Source organism: Tyto alba, unplaced genomic scaffold, assembly GCF_018691265.1.
Source record: "Tyto alba isolate M040663 unplaced genomic scaffold, T.alba_DEE_v4.0 Super-Scaffold_28, whole genome shotgun sequence".
NCBI lineage: Eukaryota > Metazoa > Chordata > Aves > Strigiformes > Tytonidae > Tyto > Tyto alba.
The window spans coordinates 18,259,522-18,274,134 of NW_024881302.1; the positions used below are offsets into that span (position 1 = coordinate 18,259,522).

Sequence of the window (14,613 nt, forward strand, 5' to 3'; positions counted from 1 at the left end):
AGTGATACTTTAAATCGGCGAGAGAGAACACCTGGGTTGAAGGGGACATTCTTAGGTGGTCAGGACAGCTCCTTCCCTGTCCAAGGGTGGGGAAGGCTGGGAAAGAGTGTGTCCAGGTTTGCTGGTGGCACTGCTGTCTGTGGGCAGCAGCTGCAACGTGTGGGAGCAGAAAATCTGGGGATGCAGCGGACAGAGGCTCAGAGCAGCGGCAGGGCTGCAGGCAGAGGAGCTGCTGCCGCTGCCAGCAACTGCAGGTGTTCAAGAACCGTGAGCTGGGCCTTGACATTCTTGGGTTTGGTGTTTGTGAATGCACAGCTGCGGCTGCAAATGGCTCGCCCCTGTTTTGGGAAGGACAGCTGAGGTTTAGCTGTACCCTGACTCTAGGGGAGGGTCTCAGGAGCAGCTGCTATCACCCTCCCCTCCCACTATGAATTATCTGGCTCGATCTGTTGGGTTTCAGTCTCAAACAACACCGTGATGACCCCGTTTTTTCCCCTGAGTGGCATAAGGTGCTCCTGTGAATGCTGCTCTTTCGCTGCCCTCCTTCTGGGGGAAGCCTCCAGCTCTTCTGGACCAGATGGAAAGGGAGTTGCAGTCCCATTTTGACATACTGACAAGGCGTTTTCTGCCTGGGCCAAGGAGTGCCTCCATGTCTGTGCCACCGCTGTGCAGACTGGGGACCGCAGAGGTGTCTGGCCCGGGAGGGAAGCTGCTGAGAGCGATCCAGTTTTGGGGTCGTGGGTGTTTTTTAATTGCTACATGTCCATCCTAACAGATGTGCATGTCTTTATCGCAGAGAGACCCTGATTCTGCTTATTCCCCCTCTTTTAAGCAAGTGAATTGTCTCTTTTGTAGGCAGGGAACATCTGTTGCATCCAGCGGAATCAGGCCTGAAGGATGAATTATGAGAGATAGCAAAGTTGAATTAGCAGCTTGCTGCTGCCAGGAAGGGGCAATCTGCCTTGCTTCATCCAGCACGGCTCTCGGTCGAAGCCTTGGCTGAGCCCGTTCAGCTCGCTAAGCCAGCAGTACCAGACTATTAGGTTAAGTGTGGGCCGTTTCCTGAAAATCCCCCTAAAAGTAAATCACTGCTGTGTTCTGACACTGTTTGTGGGAAGTCAGGGGCTCTGCAGGTCTGAGGGAAGGACTGGCAGCGGTGGGGGGTGTGAGGACTCCCCATCCTCATGCTCGCTCTGCTCCCGGTGTGCCTGGAGCCTCCCACCAACCAACGCTCCTGTTTGGGCTGGCAGGTGAGGCAGCCTCCAAGCTTCCTTCTGTCCACGGTGTTTCACAGGCTGTTCAGCCATCCCCTGGAGGAGAGCGTCGGGCCGGTCAAGTTCTCCTCTGCCTGTTGTCCCCGTGCCCCGGGTCGCGTGGAGCAGCCCGCCTTGCTGTGCTGTTCCCTGCAGGGATTTCTGCCTGAGCTCCTGTCACGGGCACTCCATCCTCTGCTCTTCCAGGGGTGCCTTTTCTAACACTTCTCAGTGCGTGGCCCCCCACTTTTTCAAAAAGTTCCAGCTTTACCCTTTCTCTCCCTTTCGGGAGGAGAGCAGAGTTGACCTCTTCCACTAGCTGCCTCTGCACCAGGCATCTGCTGCCCTGTCTTGTGCTCTCCCCACTTTTGCTTATCCCGCTGTCTCACTCTTCTCTCCTCTGATTAACCATCCTTCCCCTTTTCCAACTGACAACACACATCAGCACGTTCTGCAAAGCTAGAAGGGCAACCCAGGAGTCTTGCTGTCTGTGCCATGCTCTGGCACCTCTGCCTGCAGAGCCTTTTCTTGTTCTGGGGGAGGCCCCATCTCTGTTTTCCTTCTTCTTCAGCCGTCAGACAGTTTGCTCCTGGCAGCAAGGCCAGGCGGGGGGCAAGGCAGCAGCCTTCCTTGGCATGTGTGGTCCTGGGGAGGTGGCAGCAGAGAAGGTCACGTCTCTGGTCCAGACAGCATGAAAAGGGTTGTTGGCAGAGCGGGAGCTCTGCTGCCTGGATTTATCCCCTTGCAGGAGAAATAAGCCGGGCTCTTCCTCTGGCGCCGTCTCTTGAGCAGGCTCATCACCGCCTGGACATGAGAACAGTTAACCTGCTCTGCTGCTGCCCCTGCAGGTCTCGTGCCTCTCTTTCCCTCCATCTCCAGGGATATTGGTAGTGACAACTTCTCTAAAGCATTTAGAAATACGTGAAGGGAAACATCGCGGTATAAAGGGAATTAGTTGTTAGGCAGGCTTTCCCGCTGCTGCTGGGGAATTGCACTGCTACGGCTCTTGCATTGCCTCCGTTGTCAGGGCTGGTGAGGTCTGTGGGCTCGCGTTCAGGCTCCTGCAGTGCTGCTGGGCGCTGTCCTGGCCCGGGGGAGACCCTGGCCGTGCTACCAGGGAGGCTGAAGGCTTGCTTCTTCCACCTCTGCTGCTCGGAAAAGCACCGCAGTAACTCTACAGGGGACAGAAAGCCTGCGATGCCCACAGGCTCTGACTCAGGGACTGCTGCCTTGCTCTGTGCCTGCGCTGCCCTGCACGGCGGGTTCCCGGGGAGCCCCGGCTGCACCCCGAGAGGCGAGTGTGTAAGGCTGGGGTGTGGCAAGGTGAGGTTGCTGGTCGATACGGCAGAGGCGGCTTCTCGTCAGCTGCGCGGAGCAGATGCTTCCCCAGAGAAAGCCAGCAAGCCCTGGGACGTGTCCCTTTTGGCCCACATTGGTGTTTGAACCAGGGACATCTATTAGCTGAAAAACACCCTTCTGCAGAGGAGAAGCTGGAGGTACTAATTGAGGCACCATGTAGAAGGCGTTCACGGAGGATTGCAACAAAAGAGGAAGGACAACTACTAGTTTGATGTGCATAAAAGCTAATTTAAATCAGAGCCGGCTTTTGCTGAAAGACTTTAATTTCATTTAATTAACAATAACAAAGAAATCCTGGTTCTTATTTCACCCTGTGTTAAACTGTCTGAGAAAGCCAACCCTCCTCCCCTTGGTGAAGCTCTTTGATTCCATCCTGCCTCTGTGGCCAATACCTACGGGATCATCTGCCTTTCAGTCCATCCTATTTTATTTAATGTGAGCAGCTATTGCAGGTGAGCTCCGACATGGGATACCCTCATTTTGGAGTCGATTGCCTATTTGTGGTCGGGCTGAATCCAATTGCAAAAGGTGCCCCTAACATCCTTCATGGTTGTGCCTCGGGGGTGGTACAGGACTGCCAAACCCAGCGTGTCGCCTCCGGAGCAAGGGCAGCTCAGCCTTTAGCACAGGGCTTGCGTTGAGGAGTGTTTGCTTGCCAGGTGGCTCCTCACAGGCTTGCTGCTCACATGCTTTGTCACTTAGAGAGGCAGCCAAGGTCCCCCGCGGTCCAGCTTTTAGCACCAGCACAAAGTGCGAGACGGTCCCTGCCCGGGGAGGTTCCTGTGAATTAGAAAAAGACAGATTTGAGTCGCAGTCCGGAGCTTGGGGGTTGGGAGAGGTGAGAGCCGGCTTGTGGCAGGGCTGAACGCTGGGCCTGATGCACAAAATGCGTCTGTGCCGTTGCCAGCAGACAAGGCACAGTCCTGCTCCCTGGCTGCCGGGCTGCCCGGGCCGGGCAGGAGGGCTGGGGGCTCCGCTCTCACCCCTGGGGGGAGCAGTGGGAGGCTTTCCAGGCCAGCCCCGTCCCAGGAGACCCCGGGGAGCTGCGTGCCGAACAGCTGCACACTGATGCTCTCCTTGCCTTTCGCTCTCGCAGAACAAAGTCAATTTTGTAGATGACAGTTTCCACCCTGGACCTAAATCCGTGGGATTCCCGGAAGGCGACAGCGTGCAGCAGAGGGTAAAACAGTGGCTGCGACCCCACGAGATCAACTGTAGCATCTTCAAGGACCGATCGGTGAAGTGGTCGGTGTTTCGGACACCCCGGCCCTCAGATATCCTGCAGGGATTGCTGGGAAACTGCTGGTAAGGGGGAGCGAGCCGCGCTGACACCCTCCTGCCCCTCCCTCTTTTTTTTTTTTTTTGCCCCCCCCCCTCCATCCAGCTCCAGCTCAGACCCCTCGGCCCTACTCAAACCCGTTTTGAGGTGCACCCCCATCCCCTGCCTCACCCCTCAGCGAGCAGCTGCGGGCCGCGGCCCCCCCGCGCTGCACGGCGGGGCGGCTGCCCCCCGCCTGCCCGTGCCCCGCTGAGGCCGTCGCGCCCCGCCGGCAGGTTCCTGAGCGCCCTGGCCGTGCTGGCCGAGCGGCCGGAGCTGGTGGAGAGGGTGATGATCACGAGGACGCTGTGCCCCGAGGGTGCCTACCAGGTGCGGCTCTGCAAGGACGGCACGTGGACCACGGTGCTGGTGGATGACATGCTGCCCTGCGACGAGTGCGGCTACCTCCTCTTCTCGCAGGTGAGGGGGGCGCTGGGAGGGGCCGGGCAGCGCTCCAGGGGGGCGAGGGGAGGCATTTCCTCGACTCCCCCAGGACGGAGGTGGTGGGAAGACGCACCGCTGTGGTTCGCCCCTGCCCTCCGTGCTGCATGGGGCGCTTGCAGCCCAGGAGCCTGCTCTTCGCGGTGTCCCCCAGACAGCCGAGCTCTTTGAGGCCGTAATATAAATCTATTTAGGCCCCTTTTGGCGTTTTCTAGGCTACAACGGAAAAGTTTCATTTGCAGTTGCTTTTCCCTCACTCCTCCCTGCGCCGCAGCTGCTCTGCTTGTTGGGGCAGCCATCCCTATTCTTCACAGCAAAAGGGAAATATTTTAACCAGTGTGTTTTGCACTGCAAGGGGCTGAGGGAAAGCTGTTTCTCTCCTCTGCGGGGAGGTCTGGCAGCTTGGCTTTGCCAGGGAGGGACTGCGGAGAGGGGAGGGGACGGCACAACAAATCAGCCCGTTTCGAGCCAGCGCCCGGTTGCTCTGAGCACACTCGAGTGGCATCTGCTGGGATTAACGAAGCTCCCTCAGCCCCTTCAGCACGTCACTGCGCGCTCTGCCCTGCCCTGCCCGGCCTGCCAGGCCCAGGGGCGCTTGCTGGGATCATGTCCATGAAGGAGAGTGAGAACGTCTTTGTGGAAACTCGGGCGGCAAAATTGGCCAAACAAAAGTGCCACTGTCAGGAGGAGACAGGGACCCGGGGCTGGTGGGTCGGACTCTGTTCTGCAAAGTCTGCATCTACATTTTCTCTCTTGGTAGATAGAGAGGGTCCAGATGCATTTCTTTGTTTTCAGCGTGAGATTCACCTATTTTGCTTTTTTTTCTTTTCGTCCATCTTTCCTCTCTTACAAATTTCAAGTCTTCTTTCTTTTTTTTAACATCAAAGGTTTTCACTTGGGCTACTCTTGCCTTGCCTTTGTTTCCAAGGGCATTTGAATTTTGATGAGATTTTTCTGCCAAGTGTTTACCTGTGTGAGCTGGATGTGGGGGCTAAAAAAGGAGAAGAAGGGAGTTTTAGAAATAAAGGAAAATGAGGCTCTTACTGACCTCCCTGGCTGCGGCTCAGGCAGAAATAAACAACATGGATTTTGTTGAGTGAGGGACTGAAAAATCAGTGAAAAGCACTTGTAAGCTTTCTTTATCCATCGGGAAGAAATCTTCACTGCCCTCCTTTCCTCTCTCAGCTCTCGGCTGCCACCTGTGAGTCGCACACAGTCGCAGTGTGTACCCGTGCTTTTCCCCGCTGCCCTCCAAGCACGGGGTGCTGAACCTGATTTGCTGGGGACGCAGAGGCCAGCAGATTTCTCCTTGCCTCCGTACGCCTTCCTCTTCTCATCCTCCCTGCAGGCAGAGGCTGGAGCAGGGGTGTCTCCCCTCAGCCTCAACATGCCCCGGACGAGAGGGAAAGCACGGCTGGCGACCGCAGCCTGCGGCACGCCGTGCACCTGCAGCGGTGACCAGGACACCAGCTGCCCTGGCCGATGGAGGCTTTGAAGCCCTCTGGGTGCAGTAACGCAGCTTCTGCATTTCTGTCCGAATCCCTAATCAGCCTAGCGATGCCAAGGGCAATGGCCTGGCACCAGAGCAAAGTGACTCCAGGGAGAGTTTCCCCCTTGCAAACCTTGTATCTTGCAACTACATCTTGCCGCTGTCCCTGTGCTGGAGTAGAGGACTTTGCCCGTCCGCCTGGGAGTTTCTGGAGCTTGTCCTTGAAAGAGCAGCCCTGTTCCATCGGTGAAATCTAACCGGTCCCACGGCTGCGTGCGCTCTAGGCAGCCTCCTCCACCAAAGGTGTGTTGGGTTTGGTTTGCAAGCGTGCGAGTGAAAGGCAGCTGTTCCAGATGTGCTCCATACCCTCTTCCTTTACGAAACCTTTTTAACTCCAGGTTGAAGCAGAAGGGAGGGACTGTTGGCTTGCAAGGTGGACACCCAGCCCTGCCAGCCTGACTGCCCGGGCACCCCAGGGTGCAGCTCTGTTGGCATCCGGGACGTTCACTCCAGGATGTTTTCCCAAGGGGAATGAAACTGTGCAAACGAAACCAGTGAGCAGATAGTGAACGGGGTCACTCTGGCCTCATGCACAGGCTCCTGGTGGTTTGGCCTGGCTGCTCCTGCCTCCCCGTCTCCCACCGTGGCAGAAGGGCTGGCAGGGGTGGGTGAGAGGAGAGGGGCTTTGCCCTACGTGCTGCCTTTGCTTTCCCGTCTCCTTCCCCGGGGCAGCTCCTGAGGTGTTTCTCCCTCTTTCCGCAGGCCCAGAGGAAGCAGTTGTGGGTCGCCCTCATTGAGAAGGCGCTGGCCAAGCTTCATGGTTCGTACTTTGCCCTCCAGGCAGGGCGTGCTATTGAAGGCCTGGCTACACTAACGGGTGCCCCCTGCGAGAGCCTGATGCTGCAGGTCAGCTCCACTAACCCTCGTGAGGAGCCCATTGACACTGACCTCATCTGGGCCAAAATGCTGAGTTCTAAGGAGGCTGGGTAAGACAAGGCAGGAGGGCGCCGTGGCAGGAGCACGGACACTCGGAAAGGGGGGCGAGGGGGGCCGCTCTTGTTTGTGGAGGCTCAGAGGAGAGGGGCCAGTGCGTTAACCTAGTGCGGAGGCCGACACCAGTAGCACTCATCTGGAGCGCTGGTGGAGCTCCCCCCTCTAAAGCTCTAAGAAATTATTTCTCCTTTGTTTAGTGTTCACAGGAAATTAAAGTCCTGGTGAACTTCCCTGTGCATGTTGACTGCTGTCTTGCAGGAGTTTCAAAGTGGCTGGCATTGAGCCCGCTTGCTTTGCTTTGAGGTTTTTCTTTTGTGTATTGTCAAGTGCTTGACCCTGCACGTGTCTCCCACCCACACGTGGCATCTTTGCTGGCCGTACCCGGGCAGGACTATAGGCGGTCTGTAGGAGACAAAGCAAAAGCAAAGACCTCTTGCTCATCGCTCTGGTAGGAGGAGCGGGAGGGCAGTTAGTTCGGCTGAAGGCAGGATTGCTCCTGCCAGCCTGCGGTACGGGGCTGCATGGCGGGCTGATAGGTCCCAGCATGTGGTGTCCCCCCAAACCTGGGTGGTGCAGAGTTCCTGCCCCGAATAGCCTGTCCTCACCCCTGCAGAATGGGCCAGCTGCCTGCGAGGGGGAGGCAGACGCCCCGCTTGCCTTTCTGGGTGGCTGAGCTCTGCCGGCCATCAGAGACAGGCAGGACCCCGGGGCCTTGGCAGAAAACGGGTGAGGTTTGGGCAAAGCTCCGCTGTGCATGGACAGAGCTTTCAGCCCTGCAGGTGAGGGCACTGCTCAGAGAAGCTCGCCGCGGAGCCTGGGGGGTGCACGTGAGCGGGTGGAGGGAGCTCACTCCTGCCCAGGCAGAGCTCAGGCCGGTGGGGCTGGAGAACCACCTGGGGAAGGTTTTACAGAGTTGCTGCAGAGAGGGAATATCCAGGAGCTTCCTGCGGGATGGGGCGGGGGGGGAGTCTGTCCCGTGCCTCGAGAGGTAGGGACGAGCGTCCCCCCCCCGTTCCAGGCCTGGCAGGACACGGAGGGCTTTGCTGTCCCCTGTGCAGGTTCCTCATGGGCGCGTCCTGTGGCGGAGGCAACATGAAGGTGGATGATGTGGCCTACGAGAGTATGGGTCTCCGTCCACGGCACGCCTACTCCATCCTGGACGTGCGGGATGTCCAAGGCTTCAGGTGAGTTTGGGGTGGAGGCTGGCGTGGGTGCAGGAGCCGTTCCTGCCAACGGCCTGAGCAAGAAACCCTGGGGACAGGTAGTTGCATGCTGGACAAGGCCTCGGGGACTGTTCTGTCTCCCATCCTCGTGGCCAGCAAGGGCTGTTTCTCCATCCCAGGCTGTCACATAAATGCTGTTGTCATACGAGTTGTCCCTGCCTGGCACTGGCTCAGTGACCAGGGCCGTGCTGCTCCAAGGCGCCCTGTGATGCGGGATGGTTCACCTGGTCTCACAAGACTCAGAGGGTTGAGTTGAACTCTTTCAACAAAATGAGGCAGTCGGGGCATCCTCCTCACCTTTGGAGGATGGGGGGATAGAAACGACAGCCCGGGTGCTGTATGACGCCCCGTTTTCAGCCCTGTCACACTCAGCAGCCTTGTCCCTGCTGAGCCCCTGCTCCACAGCGCCTGGCTGGAGGCCCCTCAGGCAGGGGAGGGCAGAGGGAGCTGCAGCAGGTCCAGAGCTGCAGGACGAGGGCATCTGGGGCCGCGGGGAGGGTGGCAAATTAGGTCAAGGATACTGTGGGGGCTTTGAAAGGCCGGGGCAGAACTGGTGTGGTGCCTTCTGCGGTGGGGCTGGCTGGATCTGTCGAGCTGGGAGAGCGTCTCGGAGGTGATCTTCCTTGCGCTTTTCTTCCTCCTGGGCTTCTGACACTGTTTTTTCCCTTTCCCCCAGGTTACTGCGGCTCCGAAACCCCTGGGGCCGCTTCTCCTGGAACGGCAGCTGGTCCGACGAGTGGCCGCACTGGCCAGCTCCCTTGCGTCACGACCTGATGCCCCATGGCAGCAGCGAGGGGGTCTTCTGGATGGAGTACAGCGATTTCATCAAGTACGGTGGTGGCCAGGAGGCCGTGGGGCAGGGAGCCAGGCAGGGGACAGAAAATGGGACGTGTGGGTCAAGATGGGGCAGGCAGGACCGGGCATCCCCAGAGGGCATGGGGTGACCCGCCGGTGCGTGGCTGCGCGGGCTGCAGCATGCTGGGGCGTGGGGACAGAGCAGTGTACCTGCAGCGGGACCCTCCTGGGGCTGAGCCCGGCTTCCCCGCAGGTATTTTGACTCAGTGGATATCTGCAAGCTCCATTCGGACTGGCACGAGGTGCGTGTGCAGGGCATGTTCCCCAACAAGGCCAACGGGCCGGTGACGGTGACATCGCTGACGGTGTTGGAGCGTGCCGCCCTGGAGTTTGCCCTCTTCCAGGAGGGCAGCAGGTGAGCTGGGCAGCTCATGGGCTGCAGGCAGTGACCCGACCCAGGAGAAATCCCAAACGCACCGCCCGCTCACCCCTCCGTGCCATCCCACGGGGCCCCAGAGCTCAGGGGTGGGCCCCCCTCACCATTTCTCCTGTTCTCAGGGTTATGCTCGTGTTTTAGCTGGAACCCAAGCCCTGGACGCGCGCCGGTTCCTGGGGCTGGGTGCTTGGGGCAGGGGGAGGACTCTTCCCCCCTCTGGATCTGCCGTCCTGCCCGTGGCCTCCGGGTGCTCTGCGGGGCAGCGCTGGGGTGACGTGTGGCCCCCCCTTCTGCCCCCCTCCCGGTGCAGGCGGTCGGACACGGTGGACAGCCACTTGCTGGATCTGTGCATCATGGTTTTCCGGGCCACCTTCACCAGCGGGAACAAGCTGAGCCTGGGCCGGCTGATGGCTCACAGCAAACGAGCCGTCAAGAAGTTCGTCAACTGCGACGTCATGCTGGAGCCGGGCGAGTACGCCGTCGTGTGCTGTGCCTTCAACCACTGGAGCGCCGCCCTGGCAGGCCCCGCCGCCGCCCAGGGTAAGGGGCTGGGCTGCCCTCCCCACAGCGACCCTGGCGGAGACCCCCGGGGGGGTGGGACACACACACACAGAGGTGGCAAAAGCCCTTGATCTTCACCGTGGGGACCTTGCTGGGGGCGGAGGTCATGGGCGTACGCAGCAACCCGACAGCGCCCCGCTCCCGGGGGTTGCGGGCTGGGTGATGGTCTCATTGATCCCTCCCCCCCCCCCCCCCCCTCTTTTCTCGGCGTGCCTCTGCAGCATCCAGTCCCACCAGCAGCCGACCGGCCACCGATTATTCCAACTACATCCTGGCCATCTACAGCTCCCGCCTGGTGATGGTGGAGCAGGTGGAGGCGCAGCCCACCACGCTGGCCGACGCCATCATCCTGCTGACAGAGAACAAGGGCGAGCGCCATGAGGTGGGTGCCGGCGGGGGGGGCACAGGGTGGGTGCCAGCAGGAGCCGGGAGCCGGGACCCTGCCCCTGCCGTGTCCTCAGGCTGGCAGGAGTCGGGCAGAGCTGTGCCAGCTCTGCCTGCCACCTAATCCCCTCCTACCCCACGGATGCCCACCCCCTTTGCTCCCTGGGGCAGCCCTTGCCCCGGCTGTGGAAGATGCTGGTCCAGGGGCTGAGATTTGGAGGCGGGGATGCCCAGAGGCTTCACCCCCCACCCCTGACCCCGCTCTTTGCCCCAGGGCCGCGAGGGGATGACCTGCTACTACCTGACTCATGGCTGGGCAGGGCTCATCGTGGTGGTGGAGAACCGGCACCCCAAGTCCTACCTGCACGTCCAGTGCGACTGCACCGACAGCTTCAACGTCGTCTCGACGCGCGGCAGCCTCAAAACGCAGGACAGCGTCCCCCCCCTGCACAGGTCCGGGGTAGGCAGGGGTGGGTCAGTGGGGGGGGGGGGGGGTGCCCGGCGAGGCCAGGCAGGTGCTGGCAGGGGGGGCCTGGGGCAGCGGCTGGGCGCTGGGGTGCCAGGGGCTGGGCGCTGGGGTGCCAGGGGCTGGGATTGCCGGGGCAGAGGCAGCTGCCCGGCCCTCAGCCCGTCGCTCTCCTCGCAGGCAGGTGTTGGTGATCCTCTCCCAGCTGGAGGGTAACGCCGGCTTCTCCATCACCCACCGCCTGGCGCACCGCAAAGCCACCCAGGCCTTCCTCAATGACTGGATGTCGACGAAGGGCACCCACAACCCGCTGCTGACGCCCGAAGTCGCCGGGCTCCACGGCCCCCGGCCCCTATGACGAAGAAGCGCCTCCCCCCTTCCCCGCTCCACTCCCCCGTTATTTTCACCGAGCCTCTGGCCTGCGCTCCCCCCCCGTCGCCCCCCCCCCGAGCCGTCAGCGCTGAGCCATGGGGCAGAGCCGGAGCATCACACCCAGCACTTTGCCCAGCGCCGCGGGGCCAGGGCGAGCTCTCAGGGCCGGGACCAGCTCTGCCCGCTGGCCCCCTCCCCCCAACCCCGCCCTGGCACCGGCCGGCCCCCCCACGCACTTTAGGAGGAGCGGCTGGGGGCACGGGGCCATCTCAGGATCCCACCTGCCCCATCCCCGCGCTGGGGCCTTGGTGCCCTTGGCCTGCCCCGGGCACGCAGCGGGGGGCTGCGGGAGAAAAGAGGCGGGGGGGGGGGGGGGGGGCTGGAGGTTGCTGTCAAGGCCCTTCCCAGGCACCACGCTCAGGACTCTGCCCCCCTCCTGCGGCGCCAGGGCCCTGGCGCTGCAAAACAAAACAAAACAAAACAAAACAAAAAAAATATACCTCTCTGACGTCTGTCCATCTGTGTGACCCTCCGTCTGTCCCCAGGCTGTTCCCACTGTCTTGTTACACCTTCCCACCCCCCCACCCCCCCACCCCCCCCCCCCCCGTCGTCCGCTGCCAGGACCAGCGTGGCACCAAGGTACTGTAGCGGGGCCGGGGGGGGGCCGGGGTGACCCTGCCGTGGTGCTGCCTGTGCTGGCTGCTCGTGGGGGGGATCCGCTGTGGCACCCGGACACCCCCCCTCCACCATCCGCTCGCTTGTCCCGGGCGCTGGGGCTGCCCCCCCCCCCCCATGCCGGGAGGAGAGGGCGCTGGGGTGTTTCGGAAAGCTGCTGCTTGAGGGGTTTTCACCGCCCCTTGGGGCGAAACGCAGAGGTGCCCTCTTCCACTGCTGCTCCAGGGCGGGGGAGCAGGGCCCTGGGGTGATGGTCAGGGGGGGCTGCGGCAGCGGGGACCTCCCCCCCCCCCCCAACTCATCACACAAGTGTTACTATGCAAAGGCGGCCGCTGAAAGCAGTGCCTGGAGTGAAGCCATGCGTCCCGCGCTGGGCTCAGCCCCCCCCACCCCCTGCACCCCCCGCCCCCTCCGTGCCCTGCGGAGGCGAGGGGTGAAGGGGCAGCAGGTCCGGCCCCGGGGTTTGGGGCGCGGTCCCTGGGGCTTTACCACGTTGTGGCCATGTGCCAGGGTGAGGGGGGGGGGGGTGATTTTGGGGGGGGGGAAGCAGAGAGCCCCGTCCTTCCCAGTCCTGGGGGGAAGGTCGTGAGCACAAGGGGAAGGCTTGCAAGGGCCTCGGGGTGCCGCTGCCCGCCGCGGGGGGCTGACCCCCCCCCGGCTTCGGGGCATCGTGGCTCTCCAGCTTGGCACAGGGGTGTGTGTGTGTGTGTGTGTGTGTTTTGGGGGTCCCCTCTCCTCCCCAAGCTGTGTGAACTTGCAGCTCGGGCTGGGCAGGGGGGAGATGCTGAGCCCTGTTCTGGCAGGGACCGTGCTGAGGGGCAGTGTGTCCCCCAAACCCTGCGCCAGCAGCCAGGCTGGGCAGGGGGATGTGCAGGCTGGGGGGTTTGCCTCTGTGTCCCCCCGGGGGGCCTGGGGCGGGCAGGGGGGGCTGCCCTGGCACCCATCCGGCCCCCCCCGGCTGGGGCTGCCGAGCCAAGCTCTGTCCGTATTTTTGTTTGTTGCTCTGTTTTCTTTCGTCCCTGCTCCTTCCTCCTCGGGATGATTTGTCCTTCACTTTTTTTTCTCTCTGTCTTTCTGAGCTGTGAATATTTTTAACCCTGTAAATACTGTCCAGCTCTTAAGAAACATAGGATATTTTATCAATTGTAAATCAGATCAGTAATCCCTGTATGATACGAATTATCCATGGGTGGTTTTCAAACTCAGGTTCTGACGGACCAAATAAAGTTTTGTTTTTTACTGAAGCTGCCTGGTTTCGCTGTGCTCAGCGGCGTCGCAGTGGGGAGGGCTGGCGGGGAAGGGGTGCTGGCTGGCACCCGGCTGCGAGATTTTAGGCTTCAAGCACAGAGTCTGGAAGCCATTTCTATGGAGCGGTGGGCACGGTGCCCTGAAAGTAGAGCTGAGCACCAAAAAAAAAGGGATGAATTTGAGTTTCAGGTTTCTTTAGCTGCGCTTTGGGGCACAGGGGCTGGGAAGTGGCGCGCCGGGGAGGAAAAAGGGGTGAAAATCAAGCGAAATCCAGAATCTCACTCTCCTGGGATGGAGCAGGGCTGCGCCACAGCCGGGAGAGGGCAGCCGCTGCCCGGCCGGAGCTTGGCTGGGAGCCGGGCCCGGGCGCAGCAGAGCGCGGTGTGCGGGTCACCTCCTGCCTCAGTTTCCCCCATCTGCACCGCGACGAGCTCCGGGATAAGCCGAGGGGCGCGATGGTGGCCGGGCATCGCCGCTGCCTCTGCGCCCAAGTTGGGGACGGAGGAGCAGCTTCTCCATCCTCACCGCCAGCCAGGGCAGCACCCATCCTCCCTCCCGCCTCCCCGTTTGGGCCGGGGGCGAGGCAGGCTGGCACTGGGGAGAGCTTTCCGGCTGAGCGGAGGCGGCCGGCTGCGCGCCAGCCCGCTCTCGCCCGGGGTGGGCACCTTGAGACCAGTAGGGAGAGACAGAAGGAGAGGATTTCGGTCTTTCTTACAGCGACTTGTAATAGATTTTTCCGGGCGAAACATCTTTGCATTCAGGAGGCCCTGTCACAAGCCATCAGCCTCAGCCGGGGAGAAACAGATGGAGAGTTAATTTTGGCGGGGAGGGCACTGCCGCGCTCCCCTCAGTCTGTTCAGGGAGACAGAGGCTGGGTTTAACCCTCGCCTCCGCGGGCAGGCAGCGGGCCCAGCTCTCCCGTCCCTCCCGGGGATGCTCCGTGGCTCAAACCTCTGCCCCCCGCTGTGAACGGGGTCCCCCCCTCCCCGATGCCAAGGCCACGCTCAGACACGGCAGCCCAGTGAGCTGGTGGTGGCCGCCTGGCTAGCCCAGGTGGGCAACTGCGCCCTGCCTTTCCCGCGGGCCACAGCTCTCCCCGGAGCCACGTCCCGGTGGGCCCCGCGCCCGCCAGCACACCGGGGCCAAATCCTGCCCTGCTGGGAGATCGGTGCAGCTGGGGGACACCCGGGCACTGGGTGGGCTGGTGCGTGGAGAGGACGGCATCCCCCAGGAGCAGGCGCGGGGATGGCGGCGACGCTGCCACCGGGACACCACCCTCAGGACACCCCCAGGGTCACCGGCTGGGCTGAGAGCAGTGGTGTGGCTGTGGAAGGGATGGAGGTGAAATCAAAGCGTGTGATTCAAGGGTTGAGCCAGCATCAGCTGCTTAATAATTACATAAAATTGCGTGTCAAAAGATCAAGTTGTATTTGACACAGCTGCTTCAGAGCAGTGTGCTGCTTCAGTAAATTTGTCGTCCCTTGACTCTGTAACGTCTTAAGCCTGAGGTCTGAAGGGGAGATGGGGACGGCCACTGAGAGCGGTGGGTCAGAAAGGGAGGATGGACGGAAGGACGGACAGCAGGACGGGGAGGAAGAGT

At 61.4% G+C, this 14,613-nt stretch overlaps 1 protein-coding gene across 15 annotated transcripts in view; it reads left to right on the plus strand.

The window, feature by feature from the left end:
- The window catches only part of CAPN15 (calpain 15), a 60,812-nt gene extending 47,803 nt beyond the window's left edge, over positions 1 to 13,009 (plus strand). For 14 of the 15 annotated variants that reach the window (XM_042798966.1, XM_042798964.1, XM_042798977.1 and 11 more), the window contains 10 exons: positions 3,709 to 3,917; positions 4,167 to 4,350; positions 6,623 to 6,846; positions 7,912 to 8,037; positions 8,753 to 8,905; positions 9,125 to 9,286; positions 9,618 to 9,847; positions 10,090 to 10,250; positions 10,527 to 10,705; positions 10,899 to 13,009. In XM_042798966.1, coding sequence (XP_042654900.1) covers positions 3,709 to 3,917; positions 4,167 to 4,350; positions 6,623 to 6,846; positions 7,912 to 8,037; positions 8,753 to 8,905; positions 9,125 to 9,286; positions 9,618 to 9,847; positions 10,090 to 10,250; positions 10,527 to 10,705; positions 10,899 to 11,076 — 1,806 coding nt within the window. In that variant the 3' untranslated portion in view covers positions 11,077 to 13,009. Of the gene's footprint in view, positions 1 to 3,708; positions 3,918 to 4,166; positions 4,351 to 6,622; positions 6,847 to 7,911; positions 8,038 to 8,752; positions 8,906 to 9,124; positions 9,287 to 9,617; positions 9,848 to 10,089; positions 10,251 to 10,526; positions 10,713 to 10,898 lie in introns of all 15 variants that reach the window. The other variant, XM_042798976.1, reaches the window with a different exon arrangement.
- The last annotated feature ends 1,604 nt before the right edge of the window (positions 13,010 to 14,613 follow it).